Source organism: Chiloscyllium punctatum, chromosome 46, assembly GCF_047496795.1.
Source record: "Chiloscyllium punctatum isolate Juve2018m chromosome 46, sChiPun1.3, whole genome shotgun sequence".
Taxonomy (NCBI): Eukaryota; Metazoa; Chordata; class Chondrichthyes; order Orectolobiformes; family Hemiscylliidae; genus Chiloscyllium; species Chiloscyllium punctatum.
Window position 1 is genome coordinate 56761980 of NC_092784.1, and position 15944 is coordinate 56777923.

At 41.4% G+C, this 15944-nt stretch overlaps 1 protein-coding gene across 1 annotated transcript in view; it reads left to right on the top strand.

Moving 5' to 3' along the window:
* Window positions 1-15944, top strand: part of LOC140468137 (complement C3-like) — a 125365-nt gene that overhangs the window by 83542 nt on the left and 25879 nt on the right. The window contains exons 25-31 of the mRNA XM_072564333.1: window positions 883-958; window positions 2752-2914; window positions 4519-4614; window positions 6041-6191; window positions 7805-7974; window positions 10837-10995; window positions 13186-13245. Coding sequence (XP_072420434.1) covers window positions 883-958; window positions 2752-2914; window positions 4519-4614; window positions 6041-6191; window positions 7805-7974; window positions 10837-10995; window positions 13186-13245 — 875 coding nt within the window. The remainder of the gene's footprint in view (window positions 1-882; window positions 959-2751; window positions 2915-4518; window positions 4615-6040; window positions 6192-7804; window positions 7975-10836; window positions 10996-13185; window positions 13246-15944) is intronic.

Genomic DNA, 15944 nt, shown 5'->3' on the forward strand with positions numbered 1-15944 from the left:
ATTGTCCGGGCCGAGTTCACCACTCTCGGATATGGATGTCATTGGCTAGGCCAGCTCTTATTACCCATACCAGTGTCAACTACATTGTTGTGGGTCTGGAGTCAAGTGTAGGTCAGACCAGATAAGGACAACAGTTTCCTTCTCCGTAGTGAACCAGGTGGGGTTTTCCCTGACAATCAACAATGGCTTCGTCGTCATCATTAGACTCTTATTTCCAGATATTTGTTGAATTCACATTCCCCCATCTGCCATGGTAGGACTTGAACCCAGGTCCCCAAAATGTTACCACAGTTTCTGCATTAATAGTCTAACGATGATGCCAATAGGTCACACCCTCCCCTTTGCACATGTGAATGGACGTAGAATTCAGTTTATAATGTCACAGTAGAGGGGAAAGTTAAAAATCACATAACGCCAGGTCATAGTCCAACAGGTTTGTTTGGAAGTACTAGCTTTTGGAGCACTGCTCCTTCTTCAGGTAGCTAGTGGAGCAGATACATAGGACATCATAGTGGAGGAGACAATGCTCTAGTTATAATCTGATAAAAGGAAGGAAAGAATATACAAGTCAAGAAAGATTAGTATGCAAATCAGGAAAAGAGCATGCAAGGGGCGGTGATGGCATAATGGTATTATTGCTGGACTATTTATCCAGGAACCCAGGTAATATCTGAATCCTGCTACATCAGATGGTGGCATTTGAATCCAATAAAAATCTAGAGTTAAAAGTCAAATGATGATCCTGAAACTATTAGGAAAAACCATCCAGCTCACCAATATCTCGAACAAAATCACTGTTTTCCCACAGCTTCTTATTTGTTTCATTTTGTATCTCCAGAGTTAGTTAACTTTTGATTTTCATTTAATTTGTTCCCCACTCAGGTTATACTCAGCAACTCGCATATCGCAAAGCTGATGGTTCCTATGCAGCATTTCTGTCTCAGTCGTCTAGCACATGGTATGTTACAATGAAATAAAATGTTGCCTTTCTCTCTCTCTGGTCATCTTGTCTCGCCATATCTCATAGAACCTTGCTTCCATCAAATGTCTTGGGATGTTTCACCATTTTACAGGTGCTAAACAAATAAAGTTTTGCATTTCTGATTTTGTCTTCTGACCAAATAATTCTGGTGTCAAAACTTTCATGATGTGTCAATAGATTGCATGAAATGCATTTGTCAACAAAAGACAACAAAAAAAAAATGAATCAAGCTATATGGATACACAAGGCAGTTTAAAACACTCCGAGCATAAACATCAAAGCAGGTTCAACCTGGTTTCCAATATCGTCCATCACAAACATTCAATTCCAGTGAAACTATACGCCTTTCTGAACTCTTCAGATAACTCCTCCCAGTCTCTTATCCTTGAACTGCAGAAGTCAATTTTTAACAATTCAGAGGGTCTAAATTCTGTCTATTCTAACAGCTTGAAAGCTTCTACGCAATCTCTTCTGAGTTGGAAACTTCTCATAAAAGAAAGCACTCTACTAAGGCAATTTGCTCCCCACTGAAATGAAGTTCGTTCTCCTTCTAATAGATAACAATTCTCTTCTGAACTCAGTAGCTACAGTGTGTACTATCTACAAGATGCACTGTAGGAATTCACCTTAGACCGCACCTTCTAAACCCATAATCACTTCCACCTTGAAGGACAAAGGCAGCAGATATATGGGAACACCACCACCTTCAAGTTCACCTTCTAGGCACTCACCATCTCGAGTTGGAAATGTATTGCTGTTCCTTCAATGTTACTGGGTCAAAATCCTGGAATTCCCTCCCTGACAGCTTTGTGGGTCAACCCACAGCAGGTAGACTCCAGCAGTTCAAGACGACAGCTCAGCCCCACTGTCTCAGGGAGGCAACTAGAGACTGGCAGTAAATGCTAGGCCCAGCCAGCGATGCTCACATCCCACAAAATGAATAAATTTTTAAAAATCTTAATTCTATTGCTCTGAGTCAAATCAAAACTAATTGCCTTAATGTGTTTACTCTTTTTGTCATAGACTCAATAGTATAAATATTTTATCCATTAACATTATAGGGACAGCTGGTTTATGATACACAATGATACCAACAGCCCCATCTAGCCTGAAGTTAACATAAGGACTCTACTCCCCAATGTCTGCCCTCACATGAGGCATGGTAGCCCTCAGGTTAAACTATTACCAGTTTTTTTTTATTCACTCATGGGATGTCAGTGTCTCTTGGCAGCATTTGTTGCCCACCACTAATTGTCCCAGAGGGCAGTTAAGAGTCAACCATGTTGCTGTGAGTCTGGAGTCACGTGTAGGCCAGACCAGATAAGGATGACAGTTTCCTTCCCTAAAGGACATTAGTGAACCAGATGGGATATTCCAATAATCGTCTCATGGTTATCATTAGATCCTTAATTCCATATATTTTAAGGCATTTGAATTCTGCCATCTGCCAGGTCCCCCAGGTTATTAGCTGAATTTCTGGACTAATACCTAATGATAATACCACTAGGTAATTGCCTTTCAGTTGTCTCTCTTTCTTGTGAGACCTTGACTCTTACCTTTTTCAATATTTGGACAGGAAACTGAAAGGTTGAATTTGGGCCAAAAAAATTAATTCTGTTGGCCTCCAGATTAGGTGGCAAAAGTATTTATTTGGATTTCAACACCGAAAGAGTGGCCTTTTCAATTTTCAGTGGGAAAAGCTTCTTTCGATTACTTTGCTCCAAAAAATGTCTCATAGTGAGTTTCTCTTGCATTTCCTTCCTTTGCAGGCTGACTGCATATGTGCTGAAAGTGTTTGCGATGGCGAACGATTTGATCACAATTGATGCAAGACGTATTTGTGAGGCTGCTAAGTGGCTGATATACAATAAACAGCTCCTCGACGGTCACTTCAAAGAAGATGCTCCTGTTTTGTATTTAAAAACCATGACTGTATGTTACATGTTTCTTTTTCATTCTTTATTATTCTAGCTGGCTGGATTAAGAAAATCATAGAATGAATAGGTGTAATCATAGAATGAGACCATTCAGCCTCTCACACCAGTGGCAGTTCAGAGAACCCTTACAGTGTGGAAACAGGCCCTTCAGCCCTACAAGACCACACCAACCCCCCGAACAGTAACCCACCCAGACCCCTACTCGATATTTACCCCTGACCCTACACATCCCTGACCACTATGAGCAATTTACCATGGCCAATTCACCTAACCTGCACATCTTTGGATCGTGGGAGGAAATCGGAGTACACAGAGGAAACTCACGCTGGCACAGCAAGAATGTGCAAACGCCACACTGACAGGCACCCGAGGCTGGAATCGAACCCGGGTCTCTGTCACTGTGTGGCAGCAGTGCTAACCACTGAGCCACCGTGCCACCCTCTTTGGAAGATTTATCCAGTTACTCTCTGCTCTTTGTTTTTCCCCAAATTTCTCCCCTTCACTGAATCCCCTAATTCTCTTCTGATATTTCCTGTTAAACCTGCTCCCTTCAATCCACCAGGTAGTGCATTCCAGATCAAAGTGACTCACTATATTTAATAATGAAAATCCTCTTTGACTTGCCTCTTGCATGAATAACTTTAAACTGGGTCCTCTGTTTAATGATGCTTATGGCACTGGAAACACTTTATTCATTTTTAACCTACCCATACTCTGAAAGATTTTGAACACCTCCATCAAAATCTCCTTTAACTGCCCCTTTCATCCTTTTCCATCTAAGGACTGCCTTATCCCACCATAACTTGTACATCCTGCTTTCACCCTTCACCACATGCTTTTAACCATTGTCCCACTGGTCTTCTGGACGTGGTACCTAAATCTTTCTGCTTTCATTCCTACTCCCTCTGCTAAAATCTGTCATCACATTCTTTGCTCACCAAATCATAGACTCATACGTACAGCAGAGGCTCCACCATCGATGGAGTCCATTTAGACCGGGCTCCATTGTAAATCATGCTAAAAAAATTCTTGGGCTATTTGATAAATTTATAACGTTCAGCCTCTTTACACTTTGTTCAAAAATCCAACAAGAGAAGTAAATGTCAAGGTATAATTTTCTTGGTAAGGACTTTGGTTCTGAAATGTTTTGTCATGTAAAATTCACATTTTTGTTGGATTTACACAGTTGTTCTTAAAAATAACCCCAAAGAACTACAGGTGCTGGAAATCAGAAACAAAAACAGAAATTGCTGCAGAAACTTAGCAGGCCTGGCAGCATCTGTGGAGAGAGAAAGCAGAGTTAAAAGACCTTTTAGCTCTCTTAACTTTTAACAGAACTTTTAAAGCAGGGTCACTGGACCCGAAATGTTAAATTAGATGTTCTAAATAGCCCATGTTGCTCCTCAGATGTTTTTGAGGCTTTACATTTTAATTTGTGATCTTAATTGTCAGACATTTCTGTGTCAGTTTGTTTTTTGGACTTTTAAATCAAATCTTTGCTGAGCAATCCATTTAACTGCTTATATGTTTAGGACTAATTCTAAGGTGAGGAAGTGTCTGATTGATATGTTTTATGTCTTGTGTGTTTGTTTTCTTTAGGGGGAGCTTGGTGGATCTGAAAATGATGCTTCCTTAACTGCATTTGTACTCATTGCAATGTTTGAGGCTGATGTTATTTGTTCACCTTTTGTCGAGGTAAAGGACCCTCATTTGTTCATGTAAGATAACATGCAAGTCTACAAGGCAATATTACTGAATTTATCTTCAATTTCCTACTATCCCTACTGAAAATTTAATTGTTTCTTAAGTCCACCGTAGAACATAGAACATAGAAAAGTGCAGCACAGAGCAGACCCTTTGGCCCACGATGTTGTGCTGAGACTTAATCCTAATGTAAAATATAGTAACTTAACCGGCGCACCCCTCAACTCACTGCTATCCATGTGCATGTCCAGCAGTCGCTTAAATGTCCCCAATGACTTTGCTTCCACCACCTCAACTGGCAATGCATTCCACGCATTCACAACTCTCTGCGTAAAGAACCTACCTCTGATGTCTCCTTTAAACCTTCCTCCTAATATCTTCAAACTATGACTTCTCGTCCCAGTCAATCCTGCCCTGGGGCAATTGGTAATGTCACCTAAGTGGCAATTATTCAGCACATAAACTTTGGAAGTAATTGCTAGGTACTTGACTCGAGGAACTATTGCTAAACTTGACCCTGCCTACTGAGATCTGAGTGAACAGGGCACATGTCCGAATGCCCATGCTGAGACTTTGCCTATTCATCACTTCGTGAACAAAAATCTTTCAGCCTGAAGGATGCAGGGAAAAGTGTAACTGATGACGGACGCTAAAGATCAGAAGAGAGATTGGAGCCCAGGGGAAGAGTGTTGCAGAGCTGTATAAGGAGGATGGGCAATAGAATAAGGGAGGTAAATCAGGAACAGAAGAGATTGGGAGCAGTAGGCTGGAGGTGAGGGAGGGTGTGCAGAGGGAGAAGTGGAATTGATAGCTGGGGTTAAATGGGAGGGTATGGGTGAGACTGAAAGTTAGGTCATTGAGAGTGATAAAGGTGGGTGAGAACATTCATTCAATGTTGGTTTTGTAAAGCTGTTCCTGCATTATGAAGAATGATACTGTAGGATTTGGTGATCCTGAGATGTTGAGCATAGTTGATTTCTATAGTTCTTATAAACAGCTGTTTTATAGCCTGCCCCACTTGCTGTCTTTATGTGAGTATAAAGGCATCACTATTAGATTATTTTCTCATACAGTATTGCATAAAGTGCTATGACTTTCTAAATTCCATCTACAAATTCTTCACTCTTCCTTAGTGTCCATTCTATGCCTCTATGTAGTAGATCTTCCTACAATACTTTTTAATTGTGATGGACTCCATATAAATCCAAAAAAAAAACTTATGGGGAAACTTATTATTTTCAACTTTTCATATCTTATTCAAAATCCAACAAGATCCTGAGAAATAACCAGGTTAGAACTGATTTTGCATTTTAATTAATATTGCCAACATGAAGATTTTCTCAATACACCAGTTGGTGACAATTGATGAAATTTCATTGGAAAGTTTTCTGATTTAATTTTGATTTGTTAATTTCAGAATTATAAAGACAGTATCACAAAAGCAGCAGAATACCTGAAAAAACGCATTGATAATCTGAAGAGGGCATATTCTGTGGCAATAACAGCCTATGCTCTCTCATTATTGAATATCAACAAATTGAACACCCTGATGAAATTTGCTTCAGGAGGTAAGTCTGATTAGTAGCAGTGTACACATTTTTCCCATAGTTTGGAATCTTTGTATTGACATTTTGTTAATCTGGGGAATCTTTCAGTAAATGAAAGTTACAGTTAATGAAAGCTGAGGATGAAGAAAGGCAAGCTACAATCCTGAAACCTGAACTCAAGTTCTGAAATCATTGCACTGATGAAGTAGTGACCGTTGTCTCTTTAACTGATCAGTAATTGAAGGTTCAGGAGTGAAGTTGGTTTATTTAGTATTGTGAAAGTGGCTCATGACAAAGCAGCAGCCTGGTTTACGCCATGCCCCAGTTTGTATTCCACGGAGTCAGAGTTGACTGGGTGATAACCGTATTTGGCAATACACCTGATAGTCAGTTTCAGTCCATTCTGTTTCATGTCTGTGAAATATTGTTTTCTGGGTCACCAACACTGGAACATCCATGCTCCAGCTCCCAGCATCAGTTGTGCTCAGACTGGGTGGCAGATACAGAGAGGCTTGAGCAGAAAATAGTACTAGTAAGTTTTTTTAGACATTTACCGCGATGTCAGTAGATGGTATCTTCAGTTCCAGCACTGTTATTGGTTTAGGAAGCCTAATATGTTCTGACTAATGAGATGGAGGAAGAGGAGGAGATTGAATCTGCCCTTTGGCTGTGTTAATGATTGCAAATATAATATTTCTTCGTTTGTGTCTCTAACCAGAAGCTTCATAAGCAGAGAGAAAGGCAAAATAATTGTCCCTTACTGTAGATTGTTTTGAAACTTAGCAGGAATCCTGAATGTGTTGCTGGAACATTTCAGTGGAGAAACCCTTTCTGTTGCTTTTTGTGTTGGCTGAAGAAAAAACAAAATCAAGAAAATTTCATTTTAAAGTGAATACCTACTGTTCGTTGTCCAATGAATTATTTGTGCCTAATTTTTCGAAGCTCCAAAACAGGAGGCTGTTGATTTTGTGTTTACTCCTCTCTTTGCCACTTGTTCAGAAGGGATGAGAAATTCCCCAGGTGTGCCTTGCCCCTGGAATTCTAATCCCAGTCTCCTTGGGAGTGCACTTGAAAGGAGGTAAAGTACCTATCTGCCTGAACAAGATAAAACATTCGCTCCAAGGAAGTTTGTTTTTGGAAGAGAACCGTGCACCAGTTTATCACCAGGAGAAAGTAAGGATTGCAGATGCTGCAGATCAGATGAAGGTATTCTGATGAAGGGCTTATGCCCAAAACGTCGACTGTCCTCCTCTTCAGATGTTGCCTGACCTGCTGTGCTTTTCCAGCACCATACTCTTGACCAGTTTATTACCAGCCAAGGACTTAAGAAATGTTTGAACTTAAAGTTTAATTTCTTTATTTTCTCTTCAAACCCAAGAAGGTCTGCAATGTGTAACTTTCAACCTTTTTTCATATGTTTTATGCTATCCCATAATTACTGCAACATTAACATTTAACTGTCTTTTCTTTCTACATTGTACTTAAGATTCTGTACTTACATACTTGGACCTAAGATGGTGCTATGTGTGGTACTTTTGAACTTGAGTACACATGACAATAAAATCAAATTTGAAATGATTGACACACTTACTTTGAATGATCACCATTTTAACTTCGTTCTCTATACCTTTTAGGCCAAACATACTGGACAGATACCGGTGAAGACAACTCTTTCTACACAGTTGAGACTACAGCATATTCCCTTCTCACTCTTGTGCAGTTGAAGGAATTTGACAAAGCCAGCAAATTAGTGAAATGGTTGGCTCGAAGGAGCAAGTTTGAAGGTGGCTACAGAGGCACACAGGTTGCAACATTTATCAAAAACTCTTTGGAAAATTAGCAATGTTTAGCAGGAGTCTTGGAGAGTGAGATGTTAAACCTGCCTGTTGTGTTGCTATCAAACAAGAAATCACCAAAGGCTTCTAAAGAAGAAAGCTTTTTATAGATGTTCAGCCCATCTTTCAGACAGCTAAGGGAGTTCATTGAGCAATGTTTTCAAGAAATGTTTTCAATCCATTGTAGTGTATAACGGCCACAATATCTGATTAACCTGAGAAAAATCATGTTTTGGTGTTTATTTTTTGGATGTTGGTTGTAGAGCAGGGTTAACCAGAATCCCAAAGTGTGGTAAAGAAGGACAATTGCACACTGCTGTGAAAGAGTGTGTGGGCTTCCCCTCACTATAACGATGTGTTCTTGATCTAGGATGTTTACAAGCATCAGGTTCACTTTAATAATTCTGTCAGGATATTTGGGAGGCTCAGCTGGAGAAAGCATGGTCATCACCTAACTGCAACAGAGCCAGGAGCCTGTTACAATGAATGCCCAGCTAATGTTTTCTCAGATAGTCATGAAAGGAAAGAGTCATAGAGATGTACAGCATGGAAACAGACCCTTCCGTTCAACTTGTCCAAGATATCCCAACCTAATCTAGTCCCACCTGCCAGCACTTACCCATATCCCTCTAAACTCTTCCTATTCATATACCCATCCAGAAACCTTTTAAATGTTGTCATTGTACCAGCCTCCACCACTTCCTCTGGCAGCTCATTCCATACACGTGCCACCCTCTGTGTGAAAAAGTTGCCCTTTAGGTCCCTTTTAAATCTTTCCCCTCTCACCCTAAACCTATGCCCCCTAGTTTTGGACTCCCTTACCCTGGGAAAAAGACCATGTCTATTCACTCTATCCATGTCCCTCATGATTTTATAAACTTCTATAAGATTACCCCTCCAGGGAAAGTAGCCCTAGCCTATTCAACCTCACCCTCAAACCCTCCAACGTTGGCAATATTCTTGTAAATCTTTTCTGAACCCTTTCAAGTTTCACAACATCCTTTCTAAAGCACGGAGACCAGAATTGAATGCAGTCTTCCAAAAGTGGCCTAACTAATGAAATATTGGCCCACATAATCATTTACTCTTGACACACTCCACCTGCTTCTGCAATGTTGTCAGACTGTTAAACCTTGTATCCATGGTTACTGAGGTCAAGTGACAGCAACTGGACTGAATAGAGTACTTCCACCATTTTCAAAATGTTCGATAACCTCTGCCCAGATTTCTGCACACCCAAATTGTTGATGGGAATTGCAAAGTTGAAATGAGATTTAGCAGTGATTCCACTGATCAGTACCATCTCTCCTACTGAATTTCAATGGAAATCTTTCACCTAGTTTTTCAAACACAATGAAACTAGTATAAGAGACTCGAGCTAATTTTATTTATTCCAGAAGGGATGGATTCCTGATAATGCAGCCACGTCTTACAGTGCTGCACTGATCAGTCGAATTCAATACTTAGTCGGCCTACACATTAAAACAAATGCATCTTCCTGAGTCAAGCTGACACAGTTTTCAGTAACTAATTGATACATACTGTTATTTCATAAATGGAAAGAATTATTACCTCTTAACTTGACAATACAATCCAGTTTTATTTGTCAGCATTTCACTTCCCCAGTAGGTATACACTGTAGCTTGTAAGAACGGGCACTCACCCACAAGTTTCCCTCCAACCAGAGGCGAAAATGATTGAAAGGTCAAAACACAACAAAAGTGATCATTCATATGAAACAGCGTAAAATTATTATTCTATCGCTTGCACAAGTTGCAGATTTGTGATCTAGCACCGAGAAGATAAAGGGCAGGAGGTCCATTGGAATATCACACCTACAAGTTCCTTCCTTGTCACACGCCACCCTGATTTGAAATTACACTAAGCCCAGAATTCCCACTCCACAGTACTTGGGGTGTATATGCACTACATGGACTGCAGTGGTTTATGAAGGCAGCTCACCACCAATTTCCAAGGGGCATCTGGGTTTCCTGTGTCTGAAGGGTTTAATGATTAACTTGTACGTTTTCCTGTAGCCATTATGACTTTTAACAGAAGGAACACTGACAAAGATAGTCCCAAAGAGCTAATGGGAATGTGACTAAGCAATGTAAATAGTTATGCTTTTTGGCTTCAGTTTAAAAGTTGACTTTTTTTCCTTTTGGTTAAAGAAAATACCCATAACTTGAAGAAAAACATGTTTTTCATTATTCAGTTTGGCAGCTCGGTGGACCTGAATGAAGCCAGGTGTGCAAAGCAGTTAGTGAGGAAGGTAGTTAGTTCGAACTGTTAAGAAGTAGATTATCTCCAAGTAAAGGATTTAGTCAAAATTCCAGACCAGAGATATTTGGTTAAAATCCTGGAGGGATTATTTGGAGCTCAGAAAGTTTTAGACTCTAGGAAAAGGTTATTAGATTCGTAAGATTTGAGGTGAAGTTGGAATTAAAGTAAGTGCTGTGGATATTTTCTAGAAGGGAATTTGATCTGGAAGTGAAGAGGTGCCTTTGGATTTAATGTCATTAGAACTTTACTGTATTTTTCCAAACTTTGAAACTTGCATTTTATGTAATTATTTCACTTGATTTTCTTTTGTGTGATAAACTTCTGATCTGACTTGTAAAATATTAATGTCAGGTAGGGTCATAAGTTTTGCCATTTTTGAAGATTTCTCCTGGTACCTCTTGATTTTTTTTCCAAGACTTGTAATTGAAGCTCAAAAAGAAATTGATTACTCAGTCTTATTGCTTTAACAAGACATTTTCAACTTTCACTAACTTAAATATATTTGACAATATTTTTCCCTCTTTTCACCATCCTCCTTCCAAACGAAGGTGACAATGGTTGTTTTACAAGCTCTGACCGATTACCAGGCAAATGTCCCTCAAGAGAAGGAAATTGATTTGGATGTTGTCGTAAGCATTCCTGGCCGGGCACTTCCTGTTCCATGGCGTTTTAGCTCAGCAAATAGATATATCACCAAAACAGAAGAGGTTAGTTATTGCATAATGTTGAAAGTTTATTTTAACACAATTATGTTTGACCTACCCTAAATGGGCATCTGTGCTTACTGTTGTTTTGAGCATATACATTGGAATTTTTGCATTTGCACCTGTTTCTCAGTGTAATACTGCTGTCTCCAGTGTATTAACTCACTTTGCATTATGTTGTGGTGAGTTGGCTGTGGAGAATTGGGTCATTCATTCCTCCTGGTCTGCGCCTGCATTTATGTTTCACAGCATCCAACTTCATAAACGTGCACTGCAGACATGTTTCCAGTAGCTATGATGCTTAAATCCCATTTTGCTCAGCCGACAATTTCAGTGTCGGCTATCTCAGGAGTTGACAGTTTTGCATGGTGAGGTCACTGTAGTGGAGCGGAAATCTTCACAAAGCATCTCATATCTCCTGGCGCAGGTATTTGAACTTGTCTCTCAAGTTTGTTTGTCCAGGCTTCTGGATTCCTGCAACAGCACCTTCAAAACCCACATTCTGAAAATGCTGAAATAAAAATGGCAAAATGTGAGAAATATTCAGTAGATCCGGCAGCACTTGTAGAATCAGAATCAAATACTATTTCACAGGGGTATAGGAACAGGAATAGGCCATTCAGCCTCTTGAGTCTGTTTCTGGTCTGTGACGTTTCCTCAACTTATGGTAATATGAACTGGAAAGTAGTCAGAAGGTGGAGTCTTTTTGCTGACAGTTTCGCAAGTGTTTCACCCCATTCACAATTCCTGGAATGTTTGAAGCTGCCCGCAACAACATACACCCGTACCCTCCAACCACAAAGCTGTGGGGAGAAAGTGAGTACTGCAGATGCTGGGCTCAGAGTTTTTTAGATTACTTACAGTGTGGAAACAGGCCCTTCAGCCCAACAAGTCCACACCGCCCCGCCGAAGCGTAACCCACCCATACCCCTACATCTACATCTACATCTACCCCTTACCTAACACTACGGGCAATTTAGCATGGCCAATTCACCTGACCTGCACATCTTTGGACTGTGGGAGGAAACCGGAGCAACCGGAGGAAACCCACGCAGACATAGGGAGAATGTGCAAACTCCACACAGTCAGTCGCCTGAGGCGGGAATTGAACCCGGGTCTCTGGCGCTGTGAGGCAGCAGTGCTAACCACTGTGCCACCGTGCCGCCCACAAAAGTATGGTGTTGAAAAGTGTGCTGTTGGTAAAGAACATCCGGTCAGGCAGCATCCGAGGAGCAGGACCTGTTCACCAGGAACCACAGGGCTGCAGCCAACAAACATTTCTGCCACAAATGTAAGGCAATGACCATCCCTAACAAGAAAAATCTCAGTATACCCCTGTCGGGGGTCCTCCATAAACTCACTATTACTCAGTTCCCATCACTGACACATGATGAGGCTAACAGTAGACCAAACTTTACAACCAGACCAGAGATATTAACATAATGTAGAGTAATGAACTGTGGGTGCTGGAAACCTGAAACAGGTATTCCTGGAGAATCCCAACAAGCCTGGCAACGTCTGTGGAGAGAGAAAACAGAACTAACGTTTTGGACTCGCTAACCATTCTTCAGAGCAGGTGTGAGACTGCATTCCACCTTAACTGGTTCTCTTGCTGATTCCCCAAAATCTCTCCAGCATCCAAGAGACTCAAGTTGGATGCAGCACCTGTATACAGCTTTATGTGTGGAACCACTCACCACTCAAGAAACCGAGCGTCTGCGAGAAAGCAGTTCGCTTGTTTGGCACTCAGACTTTAGATTGAACTCCTCAATCTTCACGGAACTGAGGTATATGAAGTAAATGTTGTGTTGCAGCAATTCACCATATTTGCCTGAACGGTAACGCTCACCCTGGTAAACAATCACCAGTGTGATGAATGAGAAGAGTTGGGCCATCTTACTAAAATCCTGATGTAACGGTACCATGGTGAGACCACCATCACTTCAAAGATTACAGTAATGTAAAAGAAGGCTCCCTTTAATTCCCATGGCCATGTCTTCCTGAGAACAAAGTTTGAAAACCAACAGACAGCCTTTCCATTTTTTCTTGTCATTCCCAGTTTTACTGACCATTAGAAAATGAAGCCATTCTCATTGACGAATCAAAGGACTGATTCGTTCCTTTACAGTTTTTGTTGTGTTAAATTGGCATGATATCTGGGTAAATGGCTAATCTGCATTCTCCACGTTTCAGATGAAGAACATTGGGAAGTTTACAGTGAAAACGAAAGGAAAAGGACAAGGAACGTTGAAGGTGAGTGTTGGTTCCAAACGCTGATTATTTGAGAGCTCTGTATTGCCAGCAGATTTTAGTTCATGTTGTAGTGATCCCTTCATTGCTGAGGATGGTATGTTAAATGGTATCCAAGTAGTCACTTGGTAGTACAGGACAGGAAGGGAAGGCTGTTAATAAATTATACAATATTCTTGATTTCACAAATGGGGAATAGAGTACAACAGCAAGGAGATTATGCTGAAATTGTCGAAGATGCTGGTTCAATTTCAGCTGGAGTTCTGAGTACCGTATTATAGGGAAGGAGGTGAATGCATTGGAGAGAGTGTGGAAGAGGTTTGCAAGCAATGTTCCAGGAATGAGGAATGTTATGAGGAAAGGTTGGAGAAGTTGAGACTGGAGAGAAGGCTGAGAAGAGTTCTGTTGGAAGGTTTCAAAATCATGAGAAACCTGGGCAGATTGGATAGTGAGAACGTGTTCCCACTTGTAAAAGGGTCGAGAACCCAGAAAGGACAGTAAACATGCAAGTGTGAGGTGAGAGAAAAGCTATTTCAAACAGTGTTAAGGTTGGAACGCACTGCTTGGAAATATAGTGGAGGCGTATTCAACTGAGGCACTGGTGAAACCATTGGGTGGTTAGTTTAAGCAGAAGCAGTATGGGAAAGAGCAGCAGCTTAGCACAAAGTTAAAATGCTCAGAGAGTGAGTGCAGAAATAATGGGTTCTCTCTGTGCCCCATCAACTCTGTCAAACGCCTCACCCAGTAACCTTCCCTTTTCAAGAATAATACCTCCACTCAGCTCTGGGATAACTCTGGTGAATCGCTGTTGCATCTTCTCCCTACTGCCTTGAATCCATCTTAACTGCATTGAGACTAGAACACCTAAACTATTCTGCGTCCAACAGAAAATAATTGCATTGTACTATTAAAGCATCAATCGAAGATAAATTCAGGCCAAACTGGGCTTTGGTAGTGCAGAAAACCACCCGGTCTCCTTTGCAAAACAGGAAAAAACTCCTTCAACAGAGAATTCCAGCTCTTGGAAGATTTCAGTTGAAATAAGATGCATTTGTTTCAGAAATGGTTGTTTTCTTTTTGTATCACACATGGTCAGGGTGGCACGGTGGCTCAGTGGTTGGCACTGTATTCCAGCCTTGGGCAACTGTCAGTGTGGAGGTTGCACATTCTCCCCTGTGTCTGCGTGGGTTTCCTCTGGGTGCTCCGGTTTCCTTCCACAGTCCAAAGATGTGCAGATCAGGTGACTTTGACCATGCTAAATTGCCCACAGTGTTAGGTGCATTAATTAGGGGTAAATGTAAGGGGATGGGTCTGGGTGGGTTACTCTTCGGAGGGTCAGTTTGGACTTGTTGGGCTGAATGGTCTGTTTCCATACTGGAGGGAATCTAATCTGAAAATGCTTCTACAGACCAAGTGAGCAGCTTTCCAATTTATTCTTGGGATGTGGGCAGCAGTTTGACTGGCAATTTGGATTGACCTTTCCAAGTTTCCCTTGAGATGATGTGAGATGTCACTCTGACCCTGTTAGTGATGAGCGAACACAGAAAGGGTTTTGTCAGAAAAATAAGCCCTTCCGTGCAGCGAGTAATTAGGGTGCATTGCTTGGAAATGTAGTGGAGGCAGGTTCGATTCAATTAAGGCATTCCAGAAGGCATTGGATGATTATTTGGAGAGAGATGGTGCACAGGATTATGGGAGAAAGTGAGGACTGCAGATGCTGGAGATCAGAGTCGAGAGTGTGGTGCTGGAAAAGCACAGCAGGTCAGGTGGCGTCTGCGGAGCAGGAGAATCGATGTTCCGGGCATAAGCCGTTCAACGGGAATGAAGGCTTGAATGATGCTCATTCCTGATGAAGGGCTTATGCCCGAAACGTCGATTCTCCTGCTCCTCGGATGCTGCCTGACTGGCTGTACTTTTCCAGCACCACACTCCCAGTGCAGGATTATGGGGAAATGCAGGAGATTGGTCCTAGATAATAGAACCAGTGCAGGCACAGTGACCTTGTTCTGTGCTGTAACAACTCTGTAATTTAATGTCCATGCGTTGCAGATTCCAGATTTTGAATCAGTGACAATTAAGGAATAGAAATAACATTCCAAATTAGGGTGACTTGGGAGGGATTGTGCAAACGATAGTGCCCCAGATCTTCCACTCAGAGTGAATTGCCATTGGTAGCAAAGTTTCCTGTTTGTTTCCAGCTAGGGTTTCCAATCTTGCCTGAAGCAGATAGGGTGCAGTACAACCTAACCAGGGTGATGATGGAGGGAAGGAGAGAGCAGTGCTCTCTTTTCACACCATGAGCTGCTGCATTCAAGTTATTAGAGGTCTCAGGCTTTTTAAAGAATGATTGAGAGTTTGTCGATAGACTCGCTGGTGTGCAAGTGAATGGGTGGCCAACGAGTGGTTAATGAGTGAATGAGGAGCGGGTGAGTGAGTGGGCAGGACTACGAGAGGGTGAATGGAGTGCGCAAATAGGTGTGGGGCATGTTAAAACCTTTACAGTAAAGGCACAAACGACACTCATTTACAAAAGGGAGAGGGGAGGGTGTTGGGGCTGTTGGACAGTTAGTTCAGGTTGGGAAATCAGGTCAGCGTTTGATTGGATTTCAGTTGGTTTGTGAGAGCGTGGTTAAGGGAATTGATAGCGGTGTTCAATTCACTGGCTAATCCCTCTGACCTAAGTTCCAATCAGCTTAACATCT